General features: G+C 42.6%; 2 protein-coding genes and 1 long non-coding RNA gene across 5 annotated transcripts in view; 1 reads left to right on the top strand and 2 right to left on the bottom strand.

Annotated features, from left to right (window-relative positions):
- The window catches only part of LOC133109553 (bone morphogenetic protein 7-like), an 18638-nt gene extending 17853 nt beyond the window's left edge, over positions 1-785 (bottom strand). Inside the window, exon 1 of the mRNA XM_061218918.1 lies at positions 398-785. Coding sequence (XP_061074902.1) covers positions 398-785 — 388 coding nt within the window. The remainder of the gene's footprint in view (positions 1-397) is intronic.
- Positions 786-8184: 7399 nt separating this feature from the next.
- LOC133109556 (uncharacterized) lies at positions 8185-10956 on the bottom strand. The gene is made up of 3 exons (XR_009704736.1): positions 10701-10956; positions 8524-8775; positions 8185-8364 (listed from the first exon to the last, which is right to left on the bottom strand). It is a non-coding gene; the product is annotated as an uncharacterized LOC133109556 (long non-coding RNA).
- Positions 10854-17013, top strand: LOC133109554 (mRNA export factor-like). 3 transcript variants are annotated; one of them, XM_061218921.1, is made up of 13 exons: positions 10906-11063; positions 11843-11947; positions 12093-12197; positions 12722-12814; positions 12998-13084; positions 13267-13353; positions 13560-13631; positions 14082-14189; positions 14649-14755; positions 14985-15060; positions 15150-15344; positions 15855-15940; positions 16718-17013. In XM_061218921.1, coding segments are annotated over exons 2-13 (1107 nt in total). In that variant the 5' UTR covers positions 10906-11063; positions 11843-11857; the 3' UTR covers positions 16719-17013. The 3 variants fall into 3 exon arrangements, with proteins under 3 accessions (XP_061074904.1, XP_061074905.1, XP_061074903.1); XM_061218920.1 differs by lacking the exons at positions 10906-11063; positions 16718-17013 and adding an exon at positions 10854-10875 and having other exon boundaries at positions 15855-15944; XM_061218919.1 differs by lacking the exon at positions 16718-17013 and having other exon boundaries at positions 15855-15944.
- The last annotated feature ends 1488 nt before the right edge of the window (positions 17014-18501 follow it).

Consider the following 18501-nt stretch of genomic DNA (forward strand, 5'->3'; position numbering starts at 1 on the left):
AAGAAATAACTTTCGATACAGTGCAGTTACATACTGAAATTTGAAACGTCCCATTTGTATGTTATCGCTGTGGGTCAAATCATTGCCAGATGGCAACCCTTTTCTCTCATAACTAGCGCGTTTTAACGCACTTGAAAACCTGTGGCAGAGCTGGGTATCAATCAGCACACTACTTCGTGCTATCATACTTCTTTGTGTGGACTGATTAAAATGTAATTTAAATGAAGGTAAGGCGTAGTAATATTTTTGTAAACGAAAGTTTTGTTCACTCCGTTTGTTCCTGTTGTCCGTCTTAAAATCGAAATGGAATTTGAAAAGCACAATATGCGCTAGGATACAGCACACACAATACTCAGTAAGGAATTAATCAGAGACACTTGTTCGTCAGGTGACATACCTAGACTGACAAAGCTCATGACCATGTCGGCGTCGTTGAGGAAATTGTTGTCCTGAAGGGTTGCGATAGGCGGTCCTTGTGTGGTGATTATGGGCTTGAACGGATACGAATAGCCATCCTCGGACATGGCGTTATACAGGTCCAGCATGAACATTGGGGCTGCGTTTTGTTTCCCATGGAGGTGCGGCCGGGGCCGGTGCGGGAGCCCAAGGATGGATAGAATCTCCCGCTGAATCTCCCTGCGTTCCTGGCTCTTCAGCTGTCGGTGGATGAAACTCGAGTGTGCCTCGTTGTGCGAAGTTAAATTAGTAAAAACGGTTTCTGCCAGTACACAGTAACCCCACATGAGAACTACAGCAGGAGCGCCGGAATTCAAGTGAGAAAGCATGTCTAGTGTCTAGCTACTGTGCACACCAATTAATTATTTCCAAACCAATAGAATGCAAACAGGATTTTGGAACAACAGAAATATGTTATTTTAAAAAGGAGGCTGTCGACTTATCCTCAAATCAATCCAGTTCCCTCACATTTTATGTGAACGGCCCCTTGTAGATACATTCTGATCGTTCAGATCCAGTTTAGTACTGCGTAATCCGTTTCCGTAAAGTGTTTTTTTCAGCGATGTCCCTATCTCTGCTTTGCATTTGTTCTGTAGGGCACAACCTCCTTACTCCACGTGAAAAGTTAAATGTTCGTGCACTGCGCGCATATGGCACACTTTAAGGCGCTGTATCTGTTGGGAGGGGTTGGGGAGCAGCAGTGACTGCCACCAAATAAACGTAAAAAAGTCTACTAAAAGGGAAGGATGAATGTGGGTTGGATGGGCGCAGAGTGGCTGTTCTTTCTCCCTGTAGTGATCGCTTTGCTCTGCTTTTGCGGTTGAATGGGTGGAGACGCCACCTGTAAACACGTTCAGAAAGACCTGTCAGTTTAATTACCTGACTGGGCTTTTCCTTTGTCTGCAGGTAATACCAGCGAATGTCCCAACTTGTGCAGACAGTTTCGTATATGTAGATAAGTCAGCTATTTTACCTTGATTGATTACGCAGTAAAATGTCCGGTGTTAATACAACATATTCATCAAGTTGGCGATTAAAATATGCTGCAATATATTTTACCCACATGTGAACAATTTAATGTGCGTAAGTGCATTGCCTGAAGCCTGCTGGAGTATCATGTGCCATGCTAAAGGACAGAGTGACTTAAAGCCGTTCACTTTAATCAGCCGGCTTTGCTTAGTGTTTCAAAAGAGCTTGGATTATACGCAAAGAATCCTAAATATTGGCTTGGTGACAGGATTAAAATGAATAGTGTAACCGTGCAAAAACAGCATAACACATACATCATAAGTCTCTCTCATGCCTGTTACAGGAAACTGTGACACGATAGGTTACTGTCTTTAATATCTCCATTGTGATTGATGTTCAGGTAGTAAACCCTTTAAGTGCATACCAGTAGTGCCACAGGATGTTTCTCTCCAGATTTCAGCTTCATGCAATGTGTTAGGCATGCGTTTTGCAAATACAGATATGTTCGTGTTTTTTTATGTATATTCTATGATACATGTGTGAAGCCGGCTTTTAGTAGTGCATACTTTCCAAAGGCACAGCTTTCTAACCCACAAACTTCACTCTAAACTGTAGCCCAAACAATAGCAATATAAAGTATATTATTTATTTGGTTACTAGGCATTCTTGTCTTGCTATCAATCTCGTCTGCATGGTTCACAGTTTATGTAGTTCAATATACACGGCAGGTTATCGGCTAATTCCATCCAGGATACACACCTTGCTCTGCGGTACTATACCCCGAATTTTGGAACTGAACTTGGAGATTGCAAGCCTGGCTCCTTGGCCCCCATACCCCCAGGGAACAGGCTCAAACATTGGATTTGAATTAAAACTTCTTCCAGGCACTTAAGAGCACAGTAACCTGATCGTGGGAGTGGAGCCCCCACCCTTGGTTTATGTGAGCGCTTAGCCAGCGAATGGAAACAGATTTTGAGCTTGTTAACCATGCCTCCGGTATGGTTGTGCATAGCTTGAATGGCGAGTCATTACTGTATTAAGAAGAAGTGGGCAATAATATCGTTCAGGCAGCACACAGTGCCCACATGTGTAGGGCAGCTGTTTGACCAGTTATTCCTTTACCTCTACCCCCCAGCCCCACCCTCTCTCTAATCCCCTATAGTCCCTCTAATTGTCACTTCTCGTATCTCCATGAATGCACCTGCCTTAATCCTGACAAAAACAGAAAATTACAGTTATTTCATCAATTAATGGGAGTCATTTTACAATATGTGTTCATATGTATTCATTATATATGTTCAGATTAACTATACATTCAAATAATTCACTATAATCACAGTGTGCAAAAGACTCAATATTTCAGTCCAAATATAGGACACCACCCATTTTATATGTTAAAGGTGTTACTGTTTTCATTAGTGCATTACTGCAAATGCATCAACACATACACATAGGGAAACAGAAATACCCTGCGTCTTTTACCAGATGGTCAACTAACATTGCACCCATATGGAACTATACAGAGAAGTGGTTAGAAGAACATTCAGTGAAATAACTTTAACTTTAAAAGATAAGAATGGCTATGACTATATATATACTGTACTCAGTATGGTACAGAACAGTATGTAGAAACCCATCTCAACCAATATGGTCTTCAGGTATTTGTGTGGCCTATGACATTTTGTTGAAAGATCCTGTTTCTTTCTTAAGGGGAAAAATATACCTTCTGCCCACACCTCTGCCATAGGCAGCTAGGCAGGTATGGGGAGAGGTAAACTGGTTGAGTCAGGATATTCTCTTGCTTAAATCAAATATATATGTTTCACATTCAGAAGAAGTAAACAATTACAGTTCTCCCTATTGTGCAACCTCAGCAGATTCCAAAGCCCATATCCGCCCTTCCTGATCCAATTACTTCCCTAAGAAAAGCCATGTTTGATGGAAAAATGTCTCAAAGCAATTCTGGAATGTAGGGTCTGGTTTGTGTTTTTTTTTTTTTTCTTCCATGGCTTTTTATATATCTCCACCTGCAAAACTTAATAGCTCTGCTCTCACTATAAACAATCCCACCAACATAGCACACATCTATAAAGAATGTCTGCAGCCGCACACGCTCACACACACATTTGGGAACTCACGTGTGCATGTACCGTACACACATAGCACACACACACACACACACACACACTATACACACACACACATGCTGTATGTACACACACATATCACACACACACACACTGTACACACACATGCTGTATGTACACACACACACACTGTACACACACATGCTGTATGTACACACACATATCACACACACAGACTGTACACACACACATACACTGTACACACACATGCTGTATGTACACACACACACTGTACACACACACACACATGCTGTATGTACACACACATATCACACACACACACACACACACACACACACTGTACACACACATGCTGTATGTACACACACATCACACACACACACACTGTACACACACATGCTGTACACACACATGCTGTATGTACACACACATCACACACACACACACACACACACACACTGTACACACACACACACACACACAAACACATGATTTCACGTGTACACTCCCTCGTGTTACTCTATATTCAGAGCTGCATGACAGCGTACTTCACTAGCAGGAGCAGACAACAGCACCTGCGCGGCTCCAGTGTACAGAACAGCTCTGTTCAGACAGATGAAAGAAGATACAGTCTTACCTTTTTTTTTTCAGTTAAACACATTGACCCACGATCCTGGGACTTACACGATTAACTGCCACGGTAAAGGTCAGATGGATTTGTTGCCAGGTGTGTTATGTTAAACATGCACCTTTGAAGGCTAACAGCGGGGCACAGAGAACTAAACCACAGAGGATCCAGTAAAAAAAAAAAGGAAAAAAAAAGTTTTTTGCAAGGTACACTGACCTATAAGCAAAGCAGTGTGGGGAGGGGGGGGTCAAAGGTCACATTCCGGCCCGTCTGCGTTTTCAGAACTTCCTGACTGTGCTGCGCACTGCCGCCTGTTAGTCACCAGCAGCCAGGTGAAACTGAGCCCCTCAGCCCCTCATGTGTAGCCCACCTCACAGCAGCGTTTGCGTGCGGTTTCACAGCTGTTTTGCTGCCTAATTGGTTTAAGCTGTTCCCGGTGTTTGTGTTTGTACAGGCACACCTCCACTCCGTTTAGAGCTATAGAAATAAGGAGCTGGAGGCTACCAGAGGAACGCAACAAACTGCTGACAAACACACTGTTACATTCTCATACGAGTGCACAGAATAGTACATGTTCTGAATCTTTTTTTTTCAGATGCAATGCAACTTGAGTGTCAAATAGCTGAGCGCTTTTGGAATGTGAAAAGTGGTTCATAGATAAGTCTGTTTTTGTTATTTTTCCCATTTGGTGTCAGCAGTCATGCTATACGCTCACATCAGTGCTATGCCATCAGCTTCCATGAGGAATAAAAGTGCACTCACTGAAACCACCTGTGTGAAATACCGCACCATTCACTGTGCAGAACATATTCCTAATATTGTGGCAGTGAGGGCTTCAGTCTGGCTTCTGAGCATACCATTCAGGTCTTGAGTGGAGTTAAAATCTAGCATTTTTGGTGTGGATTCAGAGCCTATCAGTAGCTGTAGACGCTGGAGTCAAAGTGTGACTCTAAAGACATCAGAGTCTGAAGTCATAGCCAGCAATCTGTTGCAGTTGTACCCCTGGTTCCCGATCCACAGTGAAATACCCTGCGCTTGTGCATACAGCCTCATTTAAGGCAATCACGGTCTGGGGCTTGAGATGGGTCAGCTTTAAGAAGGCATGTTGTTCTCATTCTGGGTTGTAGCGGTGTTTCCTCAGCACTACATGGGAATAGAATGAATAAAATAGGGTACAATTGGCCACCAAATAGGGAGAAAAAAATATGGGGAAAAAAACAAAACATATATCCACTTTATTAGGTATTTGTTAGACTTATTTTCCAGACTACTACTGCTCTTCTGCATACCACTGTTGTAATGTGTGGTTATTTGCGTTACTGTCACCTTCCTGTCAGCTTTGACCATTCTCCTCTGATATCTCTCATTAAAAACGGGATTTTTTTGTTTTTTTTGCACAATTCTTTGCAAACTCTAGAGACTAGTGAGCGTGAGATCACCTCTTGCCCCATACCACATGTGGCCTTTGAAACTCAAATAGAAGGAGAATTCAAATGCAAATTCATTTCAAATGCAGATTAAGCTCCATAATTTCATTTGGACATTTGGACAGCGAGACGAGATTTGAGTCTGAGAAAAAGCATTAAGGTGCCCCTCAGTGTTGGAGTTTCAGGGGTTCTGCGTTGGTTTGGCTACAGGAACCTGGAGGAGCCAAAATGTTTTGAGGTCTCAGGTTATAAGAGAACTACAGCATAGCCCCAGCTGGCCCAGCTGCAAATTAAACTTAATTAGAAGCAGTCGCGACATATTTTACAAATTAAAGGCATTTCCTGAATTTTTCCAGGACAACGCCACTGTCACGTTGTGTTTCGCAGAATATAAACATGTTCGGGATTAAACGGCTGTTGAAAGCATGTCTTGCCTGTTGCCTGTTTGTGTGTGCGTGCGTGTGATTCAAACACAGTGTAAATATAGTCACGCATCAACTAAACAAAACTCTGCAACCTGTAAATATTACTTTAATGCCACCCAAGTGATGAGGATTTATTTCTTTATTTTCATGTGCATTACAGTGTTCATTTTTTATTATAACAGGCCCAATCACCTCCTTAAACCCTCACATCCACACCTGACCTTTCAGTGTACTGGTCCTCACTCCTGGTCCTGGAGAGCTGCAGGAGTGTACTGGTTTTTGATTTCACGATTAATATAAGCCACTGATTCAGACCCAAGAAACAATTTAATGCGAGTTAACTGTGTAATCAACTGCTTTAAGTGATTAACTGAGTGCTAAGTGAGAACAAAAACCAGCAGAACCTGCGACTCTCCAGGACCAGGAGTGAGGATCACTGCTGTGTGATATAGAATGTCAATGGAACTGTTCGAAGGCGTTATCTTCAGCCACTGGTTCCACCATGACCTCTGGTGGCAAACCAGCCTTACTGCATTCCTAACAATACATACACACAGTACACACGTACATACAGTGACAAAAATAAATGACAAACATTATGCTTTGTGGTAATGTATGCTACATGACGGTGCTAATGTGGTCAGCATGTGGCATGATGATGTGCTAACAGCTCTGCAGTCCAAGGCAAGCTATACTAATGCTGCCCCAAATAGAGAAGGTCCATATCCAGCTGTAGATACGCGCTGTGTGTGGAAAACAAAGACAGAGACTTTCACTTCACGGCAAAAGTTTGGCTTTGCTTTGAACAATTTCAATCTAAAAAGTTGACTTAAACTTTTATCTTATAAATTTCCCATTCACTTTCTGACAATAATTATTCAGTGGAACTGAAGCTGGCCTATTATAGTTCCATGCTCACCCAAGACCGCACACAGGAATGTGATTTCAGTGGAAGTGAAGGTTGGTTGGAATACGCTTTCAAGGGCTTCAGAAAGTCTGGGAAGGCTTCCAGTTAAGCCACTTCGGCCCTTGTGCGGAAATAACTTCCGAAATATAAATAAGAATCATTCCAACGAATCCTATAAATGAGCTCACAAACACCCAGAAACAAAGCCACTTCTCCAGGGAATCCCACATCAAATGATTTCAAAGCTGTGAATCTAGGAGTTCTCGGAAATCTGGATAACTAAATTCGACTTGAATCCCCTTACGAGAAATAAAGGAAAAATAAACTTTAAAAAAAAGTGAAAGTCCTTTATGCCCTGGAGTTGACAGAAGGACATTGCCTGCTTCCATTCAATTATGAGTTTTTAAAGTGATAATTAGCCATAGAAAATGTAATGGTTTCAAGTGAATGACTAATTGTTCAACACGAGTCTGTCAAAGGCTCAAAAAGACACAAGTCTGTCAAAGGCTCATTGTGCATCTACTTAACCAGTCTAGTTTCCCTGCTAAGTTTTTAACGAACATTAAATCATTTAAGAAACTATGTAATTGTTGCTATAGCTACACCAACATATACAGCCTCATAATAGCTCATTTTTGCATAAATGAAAATGATAATAGCTTCAAGCATAGAGGTCAATGGTATGGTATGGTGGATATAGCAGAATATCCACCATAGAAACCCATATAAACATAATGTTAATTGATGAATGTGGGTGACCAGCTATTCCACAGAAAGCATGACTCATTCATTAGAGCGGGTGAAACTCCTCTGTACCACAGTGTCATTTTTATCATCTCTGCTTGGAAAAATCAGCTGCAATTATCGTGTAGGAAAGTGCAATTGTTTTGTATTTATTCAACCTCTCTGTGCCTACTGAGTGAAATGACTGTGCCACTTCCTGTGTGAATGAGTTCATCCACATTAATGTAATTCCAAAAATAACAATTCTTACAATGACACCGTGTTGTTACAATGTGTGACAATTGAGCTAATTTTCACATACAAAAATGATTATGCGATATGCAGTATTGTGCAGTATTGAGCTGCATTAGATTAATTAAATTTATTGTCCACGAATGTGAAGATCGAGGGGAGAATCAGACTTAGGCATCACTCATAATAACATAAAATGGTAAATGGTTGGAATTTATATAGCGCCTTTATCCAAAGCGCTGTACAATTGATGCTTCTCATTCACCCATTCATACACACACTCACACACACACACACACACACACACACACCAATGGCGATTGGCTGCCACGCAAGGCACCGACCAGCTCGTCAGGAGCATTTTAGGTGTCTTGCTCAGGGACACTTCGACACAGCCCAGGCGGGGGATTGAACCGGCAACCCTCCGACTACCAGACGACTGCTCTTACTGCCTGAGCCATGTCGCCCCCTGTAATCACATGTAAACGCACACTTTTTGGCTTATTCATACAAAGACACTAGCATGCCCTAGCAGGACAAAAATTGCATTTTAATATACACATTACATTGGATCAATCAGTTGTAGCCTATTGCAGTAGCGCAACAGGCTAAGATGAAGCAGACTTACGGTTGCAGTTCACTGCAGTTGCACACCGGGGACCGGGGTTGGATTCCCGGTCCTACCAAAAGCCAAGTTTGGCCGGCTCATGTGGAGCAGCATAATGGGCTCACCGCTCCAGAGGGAGGGTCTTGCAGGGTTAGCTGATCGCCGTACAATAAGCGCCTTGGAACCACCACGGACACGATTACAGAGATGAGACGTCTTGTGTCTCTCTTCCTCGGCCTGCCAGAGGGCGGGGTGCGGACGCTGTATCTAACACTAACTCAAATTGAATTAGAGGAGGGTACAATTGGGAGAAAAAGGGAAAAATCCGAAATAAATTTATAACATTTTGCTTGTCTGTATCACGGTGAGGCCACCAACTGTAGGAATGAGACTGGTGCGTGGGGGGTTGGACCCAAAATGCATGACTCAGACAAAAGGGATGTAATAAAGTCCCGTCAGGGCTTTATTCAGGGAATGTCCAGTGAGCGTAGGCAAAAAACAAGCAAAGTTCATACACGTGAAATCCAGCCAAAACCAAATTAACGAGATAATTAGTAATCGTTAGTAATAAACCGATCCTGCCCTAGTATTAGTAAATTAGTAAATGACATGCACAAGAAACGTAAGGTAACATGAACACATGGTTAGAATATTAGTATTGCCCAATCCTCATCTAAAGTTAGTAGATTAGTAAGAAGACAAGGGAAATTGAAACAATTAGGGAAGTGTGAGTGACAGAAAGGGAGAGAGAGAAAAAGCATGAATGCAAGGTTTGCAGAAAGACACGAAAAAGTATGCTAATCAATGAACAGAACAACATAACATGAAACAACATCGTGACATAACAAGTTTGCGAAATGTGACATGAATAAACTACATAACGTGACATGACAAGACTAACAATAAAATCGTAACAACTAAACATGAAACGTAACAAGAAATAAAACATAAAAAACGTGGCGAGACTACATTAACATAATACGTGACATGACAATAACGTAACTAAGACAATAACTAAGCATGAAACATGATGTGACAAACATGAAACGTGACAAGGAACCCCCCAAATACACCAAAAAGCGGACGTATTTGAGAGGCGAAGGAAACGCATGGAGTCTTACCAGGCGCTACTGGAACAGGGTTAATTAAATGTGTTATCGTTTATCTGACTCTAAAAGATAAGGTTAACTGCTTCTCTGTTTTAACAGTTCAGCAAAAAGAACTGCAAATGTCCACCAATAGTGTGGCTCTATACTATCGCTATCTATCTGTGGAGACGCGGACGTGCCTACAATGATACAATTGTGTATCTTGTGACTGCACTAGTGTATAGGCAAGTGACGGGGTGCAGGTATCCTATGTTAACTGTCCTTGTGCAGTAGTGCGAGTCAATGAGGTTAAAATGTATACAATTAAACAGTGTGTAATGCATAAATAGGATGACAATGCGATAATGTGTAATATTAATGGCTATACCTACGCTTTATTCAGCAACCAGTGTACTACACCAATGGCACCAAACTATTTCCCAAAACATTAGCTATCTAAAGACACCAAACACTGTATATAGGAAAACCCACGATCTCTACAGTACTATTTCAACTTAGAACAGTTCTGGGAGCATTCCACTGAGGTGGCAGAATTGTGCAGAGGCAGCGTAATGAAGGGAGCAATAGGCCTGTATTGGCGAACACTGTCTCTTTATCAAACCTGGCCGACCCTGTGTCAACATGGTAAACAGTTTCCTTTTTGAGGTCTGCAGACAGGAACACTTAAGTAAAATGCCATACACTTACGAGTTATTGAAGAGGTCACCAAGATAGTTTTGCGGGTTCCAGATACTTCACTTGCCATTCTCAATATTCTAGACTGTTCACTTTTATTTTTGAAACTCAAGATTCCAATCTATTCCATACTGTAATACTGGATAATAAAACGCCCTCAACACAGTTTTTTTCAGACGACGGTTTTGAAAGGCACTAACGTGCTCAGAATAGGCTTCATCAGTAGGCATATATTAGAAGCAGGTGACAGGACATAGACCTGGGGCGCACATGAGTTTTAATAAAGTTTACAATACACTATTCATGCAAGCTCAAAGTCATTCAATAAACACATTTCTATTCCTTTGTTATGCCAGCAAATATGCAGTCCTTCAAACCACACAGCTCAATTCAACTTAATAAAAAAAATCTAACCTATGTCGATATCTCTGTAGCCTACGTTTTCATGAATTCTCAGTCGGGTCCATCACAGCGCAGGAGCGGTTGTAACACCACAAACACCTGTAACTGGTCGTGAAGCCGGCTTTCTGTGCTCCTGATCACCGTCACATTGTCAACATAATGCCTTCTTAAAATACACACTGTGGACGTAAGGAAAGTTTTGAATGCAAGTATTTAATCGTCTGAAGTAGGCCTCCTGTACTGTGAATAGCTGGTTTTATGAACTGTCTACAACTGGTTGACGTCATGAAACTGCGTCAGCCCTTGAGGTAGTCACTGCAGGGCCGCCACATCTTATCATTAGCTAGCCGGCTGAATTTATCAAGCGGCGATTAGGTAAGTAATTGAAAACGAGTGTTTTAAAACGACTGAAATTACACTGGAATATCTTAGAGTGGTTTGTGAGCGTTCGCGACCTAACGTATTTAATAAGTGTGTTGTTAGTGTTAATGTCAGCGCCAGCTAAAGTGTATTTCCAACTAGCATCCATAGTCTAGGCAGCCGCTAACGTGTCGTTCGACTAGCTGTCTTGCTAGCTAGCTAATTAGTTATCATTCAGTCTTAGTTTCTCAGAGATAAATTGTATCTAGCTAGCTAACGTTAAGTCTAAGTCTTCTGTTTCACTCACAGGTTTCTTGTCGTAGATACACATGCAGCTACATTGCTTAACTAAGTAATATCATTGGCAATAACGTAGCATGAGTAGCTAACTGTAGCTAATTTAACGTTAGCTAACTACCTAGTCTAACTAACATTTTATGGTAGTGTTTACGCAGATTAGCTAAATATAGTTGCTATATCTCCATTGTGTATGAACAACGCTGGTGGAGACAGGAAAGAAGAATGTGTGCAAAGTTCAATAAATCACAAGCAAGCTAATCCAAATCGTCTTCTTGTTGCGCCTCAGGAACATAATCGGCCCAACTGCAGTGTGCTTTGCTGGTTTAACCCCCCAATTGGAAAGGCTTTCCAAAACGGTGAAATTAGAGTTTGCTGTTGCAGTTCTGTAATCGAAACCTAAATTTTAAACTCTAGCTAAGCACACCTCAGTTGACCCAGCTTGTTCATTTCCTGTATTGCTGCCATCACAACAGGAGGTTTTTTTGTCTTTGCAGCTACCCACAGCCAACATGAGTTTATTTGGCACGAGTTCTGCTTTCGGGGCCGCGGGGTCCGGTGTATTCGGAAACGCAACAACAGATAATCACAATCCCATGAAGGTAATGACAACACCTTCTGGACAAATTGCTGGAGAACAGGACAACGCTGTCGCATTATCAAAAGAAAGGCGTAACTTGGTGTTTTAGCAAGTTTTTTCAGGATCAGCTCTCTCAATTGAATCTGAATGGAGATACTCTGTTGCAGGATGTGGAGGTAACCTCGCCACCTGATGACAGCATTAGCTGTCTGGCCTTCAGCCCTCCTACCATGCCAGCGAACTTCCTGATTGGTGGATCCTGGGCCAATGATGTGAGTGTCATAAGGATGGAATGTCGCTCTATTGAATAAATATTTACTGCGCTTATCAGTTAGAAGGTCCATACATACAGCCTCACCGGCTGCTTTCTATTGATGGAAGCTGTAATCACAGCCGTGCTGCTATTGTTGACACCAAAACCAGTTGCTTTGTAGTCATTAACAATTATAGTCTTCGGGGTATACGATGCCATGGTACCTGGCCCAAACTGGTACATAGTTTTGTGTCTTCTAACATACATTTGGTGTCCTGTGCTCCTGATCACTGTCACGTTCTCAACATAATGCCTTCTTGAAATATGATTATAGACTTGGGGTATAAGATGCCATGGTACCTGCCCCAAACTGGTACATAGTTTTATGTCTTCTAACATACATCAGTGTCAGAAGGCCTACAGGCAGCTGGAGCACTTATATCATGTTTGTGTAGGCCTGCAGTCCAGGAAACCAAAATATTTAGGTGTACTTGCAGCTTCCAGCTAAAACTGATGGCTGAATTGTGTGTTTTCTGACCTCAGGTTCGGTGTTGGGAAGTGCAGGACAATGGGCAGACCGTGCCCAAGGCTCAACAAACACACACAGGCCCTGTGCTGGATGTCTGCTGGAGTGATGTAAGTGTCCTAGGAATTTAAATGCATACTTTCTACATTATTTAGCCGTATCTCACTGTGCTATTTCCACGTTGATGCCTTCTTCATGTGTTTTTCATTTTTCTTTACTGCGGCTCATTTCATTAGTCTGGAGTCGGCACCTGAAGGCATTGTATGAATCTGACTGTTCTTTCTGGGTTGTAGGACGGGAGCAAGGTCTTCACTGCCTCCTGTGACAAAACTGCCAAGATGTGGGACCTTAACAGTAATCAGGCCATGCAGATAGCACAAGTATGAATACCAGTTCTGTCAATAAATCCTTTTTGTGGTTGTAGCTGCAAGTCCTTCACCGTGAAGTGGGTGGTCTGTTTGAATATTCTGTTTATGCATATATACTCTTTCTTATATGTTGCTCAATCAGAAAAGCTCATATTTTGGTCTCATTTGGTATATTGTTTCTTTATTTTTGTTAGCACGACGGCCCCATTAGGACAATCCACTGGATAAAAGCCCCTAACTACAGTTGTATCATGACGGGCAGCTGGGATAAAACTCTGAAGGTAAGGTAGGCCTAAATGTAGGTCTGACAACACATTCAGGGTGTTTCAATGTGTTTGCCGTTCCCCCCCCCTTTCTAACACTGGAGGTTCAGTTCTGTTCTGGAAACGGGTTCCCCTTAAGTTGGAAATTACTCTTTATGCTTTAGCTGATTAAGATGTCAGCCTAAACCTTGCGTCTTGTCTCTTGTGTTTTTGACGTTTGTTAGTTTTGGGACACCCGCTCGCCCAAGCCTGTCATGTCCCTGCAGATGCCTGAGAGAGCCTACTCTGCCGACGTGGTGAGAAACCCGAGAATACCTGCCCTGTAGTCTTTCTTTCTTATGGGGCGACATGGCTCAGGCAGTAAGAGCAGTCGTCTGGCAGTCGGAGGGTTGCCGGTTCGATCCCCCGCCCGGGCTGTGTCGAAGTGTCCCTGAGCAAGACACCTAACCCCTAAATGCTCCTGACGAGCTGGTCGGGGCCTTGCATGGCAGCCAATCGCCGTCGGTGTGTGAGTGTGTGTGTATGAATGGGTGAATGGAGAAGCATCAATTGTACAGCGCTTTGGATAAAGGTGCTATATAAATGCCTGCCATTTACCAATTACCATTTTGCTGTCTGGAGAAACGCATCTTAATTGGCTCATATGAGCACCACCCACACACACACACACACACACACACACACACACACACACACACAGAGTTCATGAAGCGCCGCTCTTCTCCTCCCCCCGGGGTGTGGCACAGGTGTACCCCATGGCGGTGGTGGCCACAGCGGATCGAGGGCTCATTGTGTACCAGCTGGAGAACCAGCCCTCCGAGTTCCGCCGGATAGAGTCTCCGCTTAAGCACCAGGTGACTATGAGCACTGCTCAAATTACTGCTGCTACTGACTACTGACTACTGCTCCTCTTTGTCATTCTCTTGTTCATTTTCCCCTCGATATCGCACTCATTATTTCTCGCTCATGTATTATGAATGCCTTTAAATGTATACAGTATGTTGTAAAGATTAGGCTCTTTGTGTATGGGGCATGTTCTGAAGCACCCTTAGAATTCCCTTACCCATTCCTTAGGAACAGCACCTGGTTTTTTTAAAAAGTTGTAGCTATGGATCTTTCTATCACATATCTGCGGGGGGGGTCAAGGAAACGGCATTGCAATGTATTTCACTAATGCACTCCTGGAATGAGCATTGTACAGAGAGTGGCACAGAGATTTTTGTTGGACTTGATGTGTGAAAGAGTTTGCGTTTATCAGTTTTCAGTGTGGTTTGGGGCATAGTTGTCATTTGGCACGTTCTCTTTCTGCTCAGCACCGCTGTGTGGCCATCTTTAAGGATAAGCAGGGCAAGCCCACTGGATTTGCCCTGGGAAGCATCGAGGGGCGGGTGGCCATCCACTACATCAACCCCCCCAACCCGTGAGTGCCATTAGGTTACTTTAGATTCGAGCTGTTCGAACTCCTACTACTTCTGTGTTCCTCGGCTTTTCAGATGTACAGTCTCCGTAAGGTCCACAGGCGTTCTGTGTTGACCCCCCACTGTCTCGTGTGCTTTTTTTGTTTGTTTTCTTTCTGACACCTTCCCATCTTTCCATCTCCTTGCTTTTCTCCTCTGTCTCTCTTCTCCCTCCCTTTCCCTGAATTTCAGAGCCAAAGATAACTTCACCTTCAAGTGCCACAGGTCCAACGGAACCAACACGGCCACTGCACAGGACATCTACGCCGTGAGTGAAAAACGCCGTCCCTCACAGGGCTGTGTGGGAAAAGCCCAATGCGCTGTGAGCGGAAGCCGACCCTCTTCCTCTCCGCACAGGTGAACGCCATCTCTTTCCACCCCGTGCACGGGACCCTGGCCACCGTGGGGTCGGACGGGCGCTTCAGCTTCTGGGACAAGGACGCCCGCACCAAGCTGAAGACCTCCGAGCAGCTGGACCAGCCAATCACAGCCAGCTCCTTCAACAGCAACGGCAACATCTTCGCCTATGCCTCCAGCTACGACTGGTCAAAGGTACTGTCAGAGCTGGGCTATGTCACCCATCGGCATGTAATGGGGATAGGTCTGCTGCAGGCTGTGAACACGGCCCTCATTTGTTGGCATTGCAGGACGGCAGATGGTCTGTTTCCTGAACTGAAGACCAAGGTTCCCAGCCAAGTGAACTTAAAAAAAAAAAATAATAATAATAATAATTTCAGTCAGAGCAGTGACATCACCTTATATGGTGAACTTTCACATGCTCACTGACCATTCTCAACTACATGCACAACACAAAATGAAATCCTATCAATGGTTCCTGATGCGGCTTTTTTATTTATGCTTTTCTGGTCAATTTCTGTCCCTAACTCAGTGGAACAAGAATGGTCGCTTGTGAAGTCAAATCTAAATGAAATCTAAATGGTCTTTACCTGGCAAAGTTCGGTTGTGGAACAAATTTTATCTCGTATTTAAAAAAGGATGTAATCCACACTGGCTGAATTTATTCTTATGGCCACGCTAACTGGACCTCTTGTTGAATTTCAGGGGCACGAATATTACAACCCGCAGAAAAAGAATTACATCTTCCTGCGAAACGCAGCCGAGGAGCTGAAACCTCGGAACAAGAAATGGTGAGAGTTTGCATTGCACTGTAGCGTAGCGGTTAAGGTAAATGACTGGGACACGCAAGGTCGGTGGTTCTAATCCCGGTATAGCCACAATAAGATCTGCACAGCCGTTGGGCCCTTGAGCAAGGCCCTTAACCCTGCATTGCTCCAGGGGAGGATTGTCTCCTGCTTAGTCTAATCAAGTGTACGTCGCTCTGGATAAGAGCGTCTGCCAAATGCCAATAATGTAATGTAATGTAAATGTGGCTGAGACTTAGTGCTGCAGCATTCTGGGAAATTGACTAAGCCTCGTACTTAAGGGCCGTCATGGTGCATACTGTGACACTACAACAGTCCGTGTGAATCTGCAGTGCACGTAACATCAGCTAGCTTGATTCTGTGACAGTTTATAACTCTGGGAAAGCTGTATGCTTTGAGCGGGTTTTTTTTTTTTACTCCCCTAGATGTGAATTTTAATGTGACAAATTTGATATTAATAAATGTAATATTGAATATTTTCTTCATTGTTCCTGAAGGGAAACGATCATGCCATATTAAAACATTAATCACAGGAGGCATTAATCACAGATTTATAATCTTGTGGTGGCCTAGCCACAGAACAGGCCTCAATTGTCATAATTATTTGACATAATTGTGAAACAATATACAAGTGGTTCATGGCAACTGATCCCTTGAGAAGTACATATGATTTAATATCAGTATCGTTAGTGAGTATGATTAAATAAATATTTTTTGGCTAAACAATGCTCGGATGAGTAATTTTCTCTCTCCTGTCTTTAGATTCTTCTGGCTGTGTCACATGTTGAGGGTCCACTCCACACACTGAAGACCTGCCTTAAATATGTAAATATGGGAACTTCAGGCTGGTGTTTGCGCCAGCCTTTCATTATGCCACTTCTGTGTTTTGCAGGAGGAAGGGGAATTTTGATGTTCATAAATGTGACGTTTTGTTTTTTTTATACTGTATCCCGAGGAGGGGATGGATATCATTGTTATTGGCATGTTCTGCTCTTTCATGGTGGTGTAGACCACTACATGTAATGTGAAAGAAATAAAAGCAATTTTCTTTTCCTAAATCATATTTCTCAAACCCCTGTATGTATTTGTTGTTTACATGTCTGTTCAGTACCTGTGGTTGAAGGTGGAATAGCACATATAGTCTTATGCATATGTACTGAAATGTGTACATATGTCCAGAGAATTGATAATAAATGATAGTCAACCATAAGTCATCCAACATAAGGCCGCAAGGGGACGATTTCATTTTCATGTATTGAATTAATGTGTTTGTTTCATATATCAAAATATGATACTTAACCACAAGCATTTAACAAAAAGGGTAATGGTTATGAGACTAATTTAACTTGTATAGCTCGGTTTTCTGGCCAAAGATCCCATTCTTTTCATGTGTGATTAAATGACCAGGGGGAGCAGTCCACTCTATTGCCCTATTGGAGGTAAGAGCAGTCGTCTGGCAGTCGGAGGGTTCGTTGGTGCCTTGCATGGCAGCCAATTGCTGTTGGTGTGTGAGTGTGTGTATGAATGGGTGAATGAGAAGGATAAATTGTACAGCTCTTTGGATAAAGGTGCTATATTTACCAGCCAACCATTTACCATTTTTATTTTGAAGTGGGAGTCTGGACATATTGTATTTTCTTCCAAAATTTGTTTAAAAAAACCACCCCCACATGAATATACAGGTCACTAGAGCCTGGGAAAGAAGGACGAGGAGATGGTGAGCGAAGGGGAAATGTTTTCTGCCTTGATGAGGGTCATTAGGGCATCACCTCAGAGCGACCCCACCACTGTAGCCGACCCAGTACTGAGGCTTTGTAGTGGATGGGGCTCTAGTCAGAATGAGTGGGTCTGGTGGAATTCGCCTGGCCTCCACCATCTCACGTTCCATAATTCTGTTCATGGGCTGGATTTGGAGTCCCAGATTGTAAATAGTGATTGGGGCTTGCTCAAATTTTCTTGTCCATTCTGTCTGTCTCTACCCTGATTCAGCTGTGAAATCTGTACATATGAATGTTCATTTTTTTAGTGTTCAAATTTATAAATATGTTTTTATGAAACAAATGCGGATACATTCCCTATGCCAGCCATTGTAAAATCAGCAGGTCTAATTATCTGCTGGTGTCTGCTGGTTAAAATATGCTTTATCCCACACAAAACTGGGCCAGTTCGAAATGCACATGAAAATGCAGTTCTTATATCACGACAGGTCAGGCCACAATGTCATTACATCGGGTAAGTGTTACTTTAGCCAACAAAAGAAGTGCTGCTGAAAATCATCATTAGTGTGATGGCTATTGTCATTTGATTAATTAATGCTGTAGGTTCAACAAATAATTTAATGTTGGAAATGTTTTTTACCATTAACGTAGCCAACATAAGTAACTAACATAACTTGGAAACGACTTATGTTCCATGTCAAATCTGGAGTACTTTACACTTGTGCTTAATTCATTGTCCTTTTTCATATGACATTCCGCAAAACATCTCTGCAGTACTGTGGAAACGTATTTGCCCCCTTTCTGATTTCCTCTATAATGTTAAAGTAA

Source organism: Conger conger, chromosome 14, assembly GCF_963514075.1.
Source record: "Conger conger chromosome 14, fConCon1.1, whole genome shotgun sequence".
Classification (NCBI taxonomy): Eukaryota; Metazoa; Chordata; class Actinopteri; order Anguilliformes; family Congridae; genus Conger; species Conger conger.

Bases quoted from the DNA above. Each gene is read 5' to 3' on its own strand.
- LOC133109554 (XM_061218920.1), top strand. From the start codon at position 11,858: ATGAGTTTATTTGGCACGAGTTCTGCTTTCGGGGCCGCGGGGTCCGGT. The intron at 12,198-12,721 runs GTGAGTGTCATA...TTCTGACCTCAG, and splicing joins GTGGATCCTGGGCCAATGAT to GTTCGGTGTTGGGAAGTGCA. The intron at 13,085-13,266 runs GTATGAATACCA...TATTTTTGTTAG, and splicing joins AGGCCATGCAGATAGCACAA to CACGACGGCCCCATTAGGAC.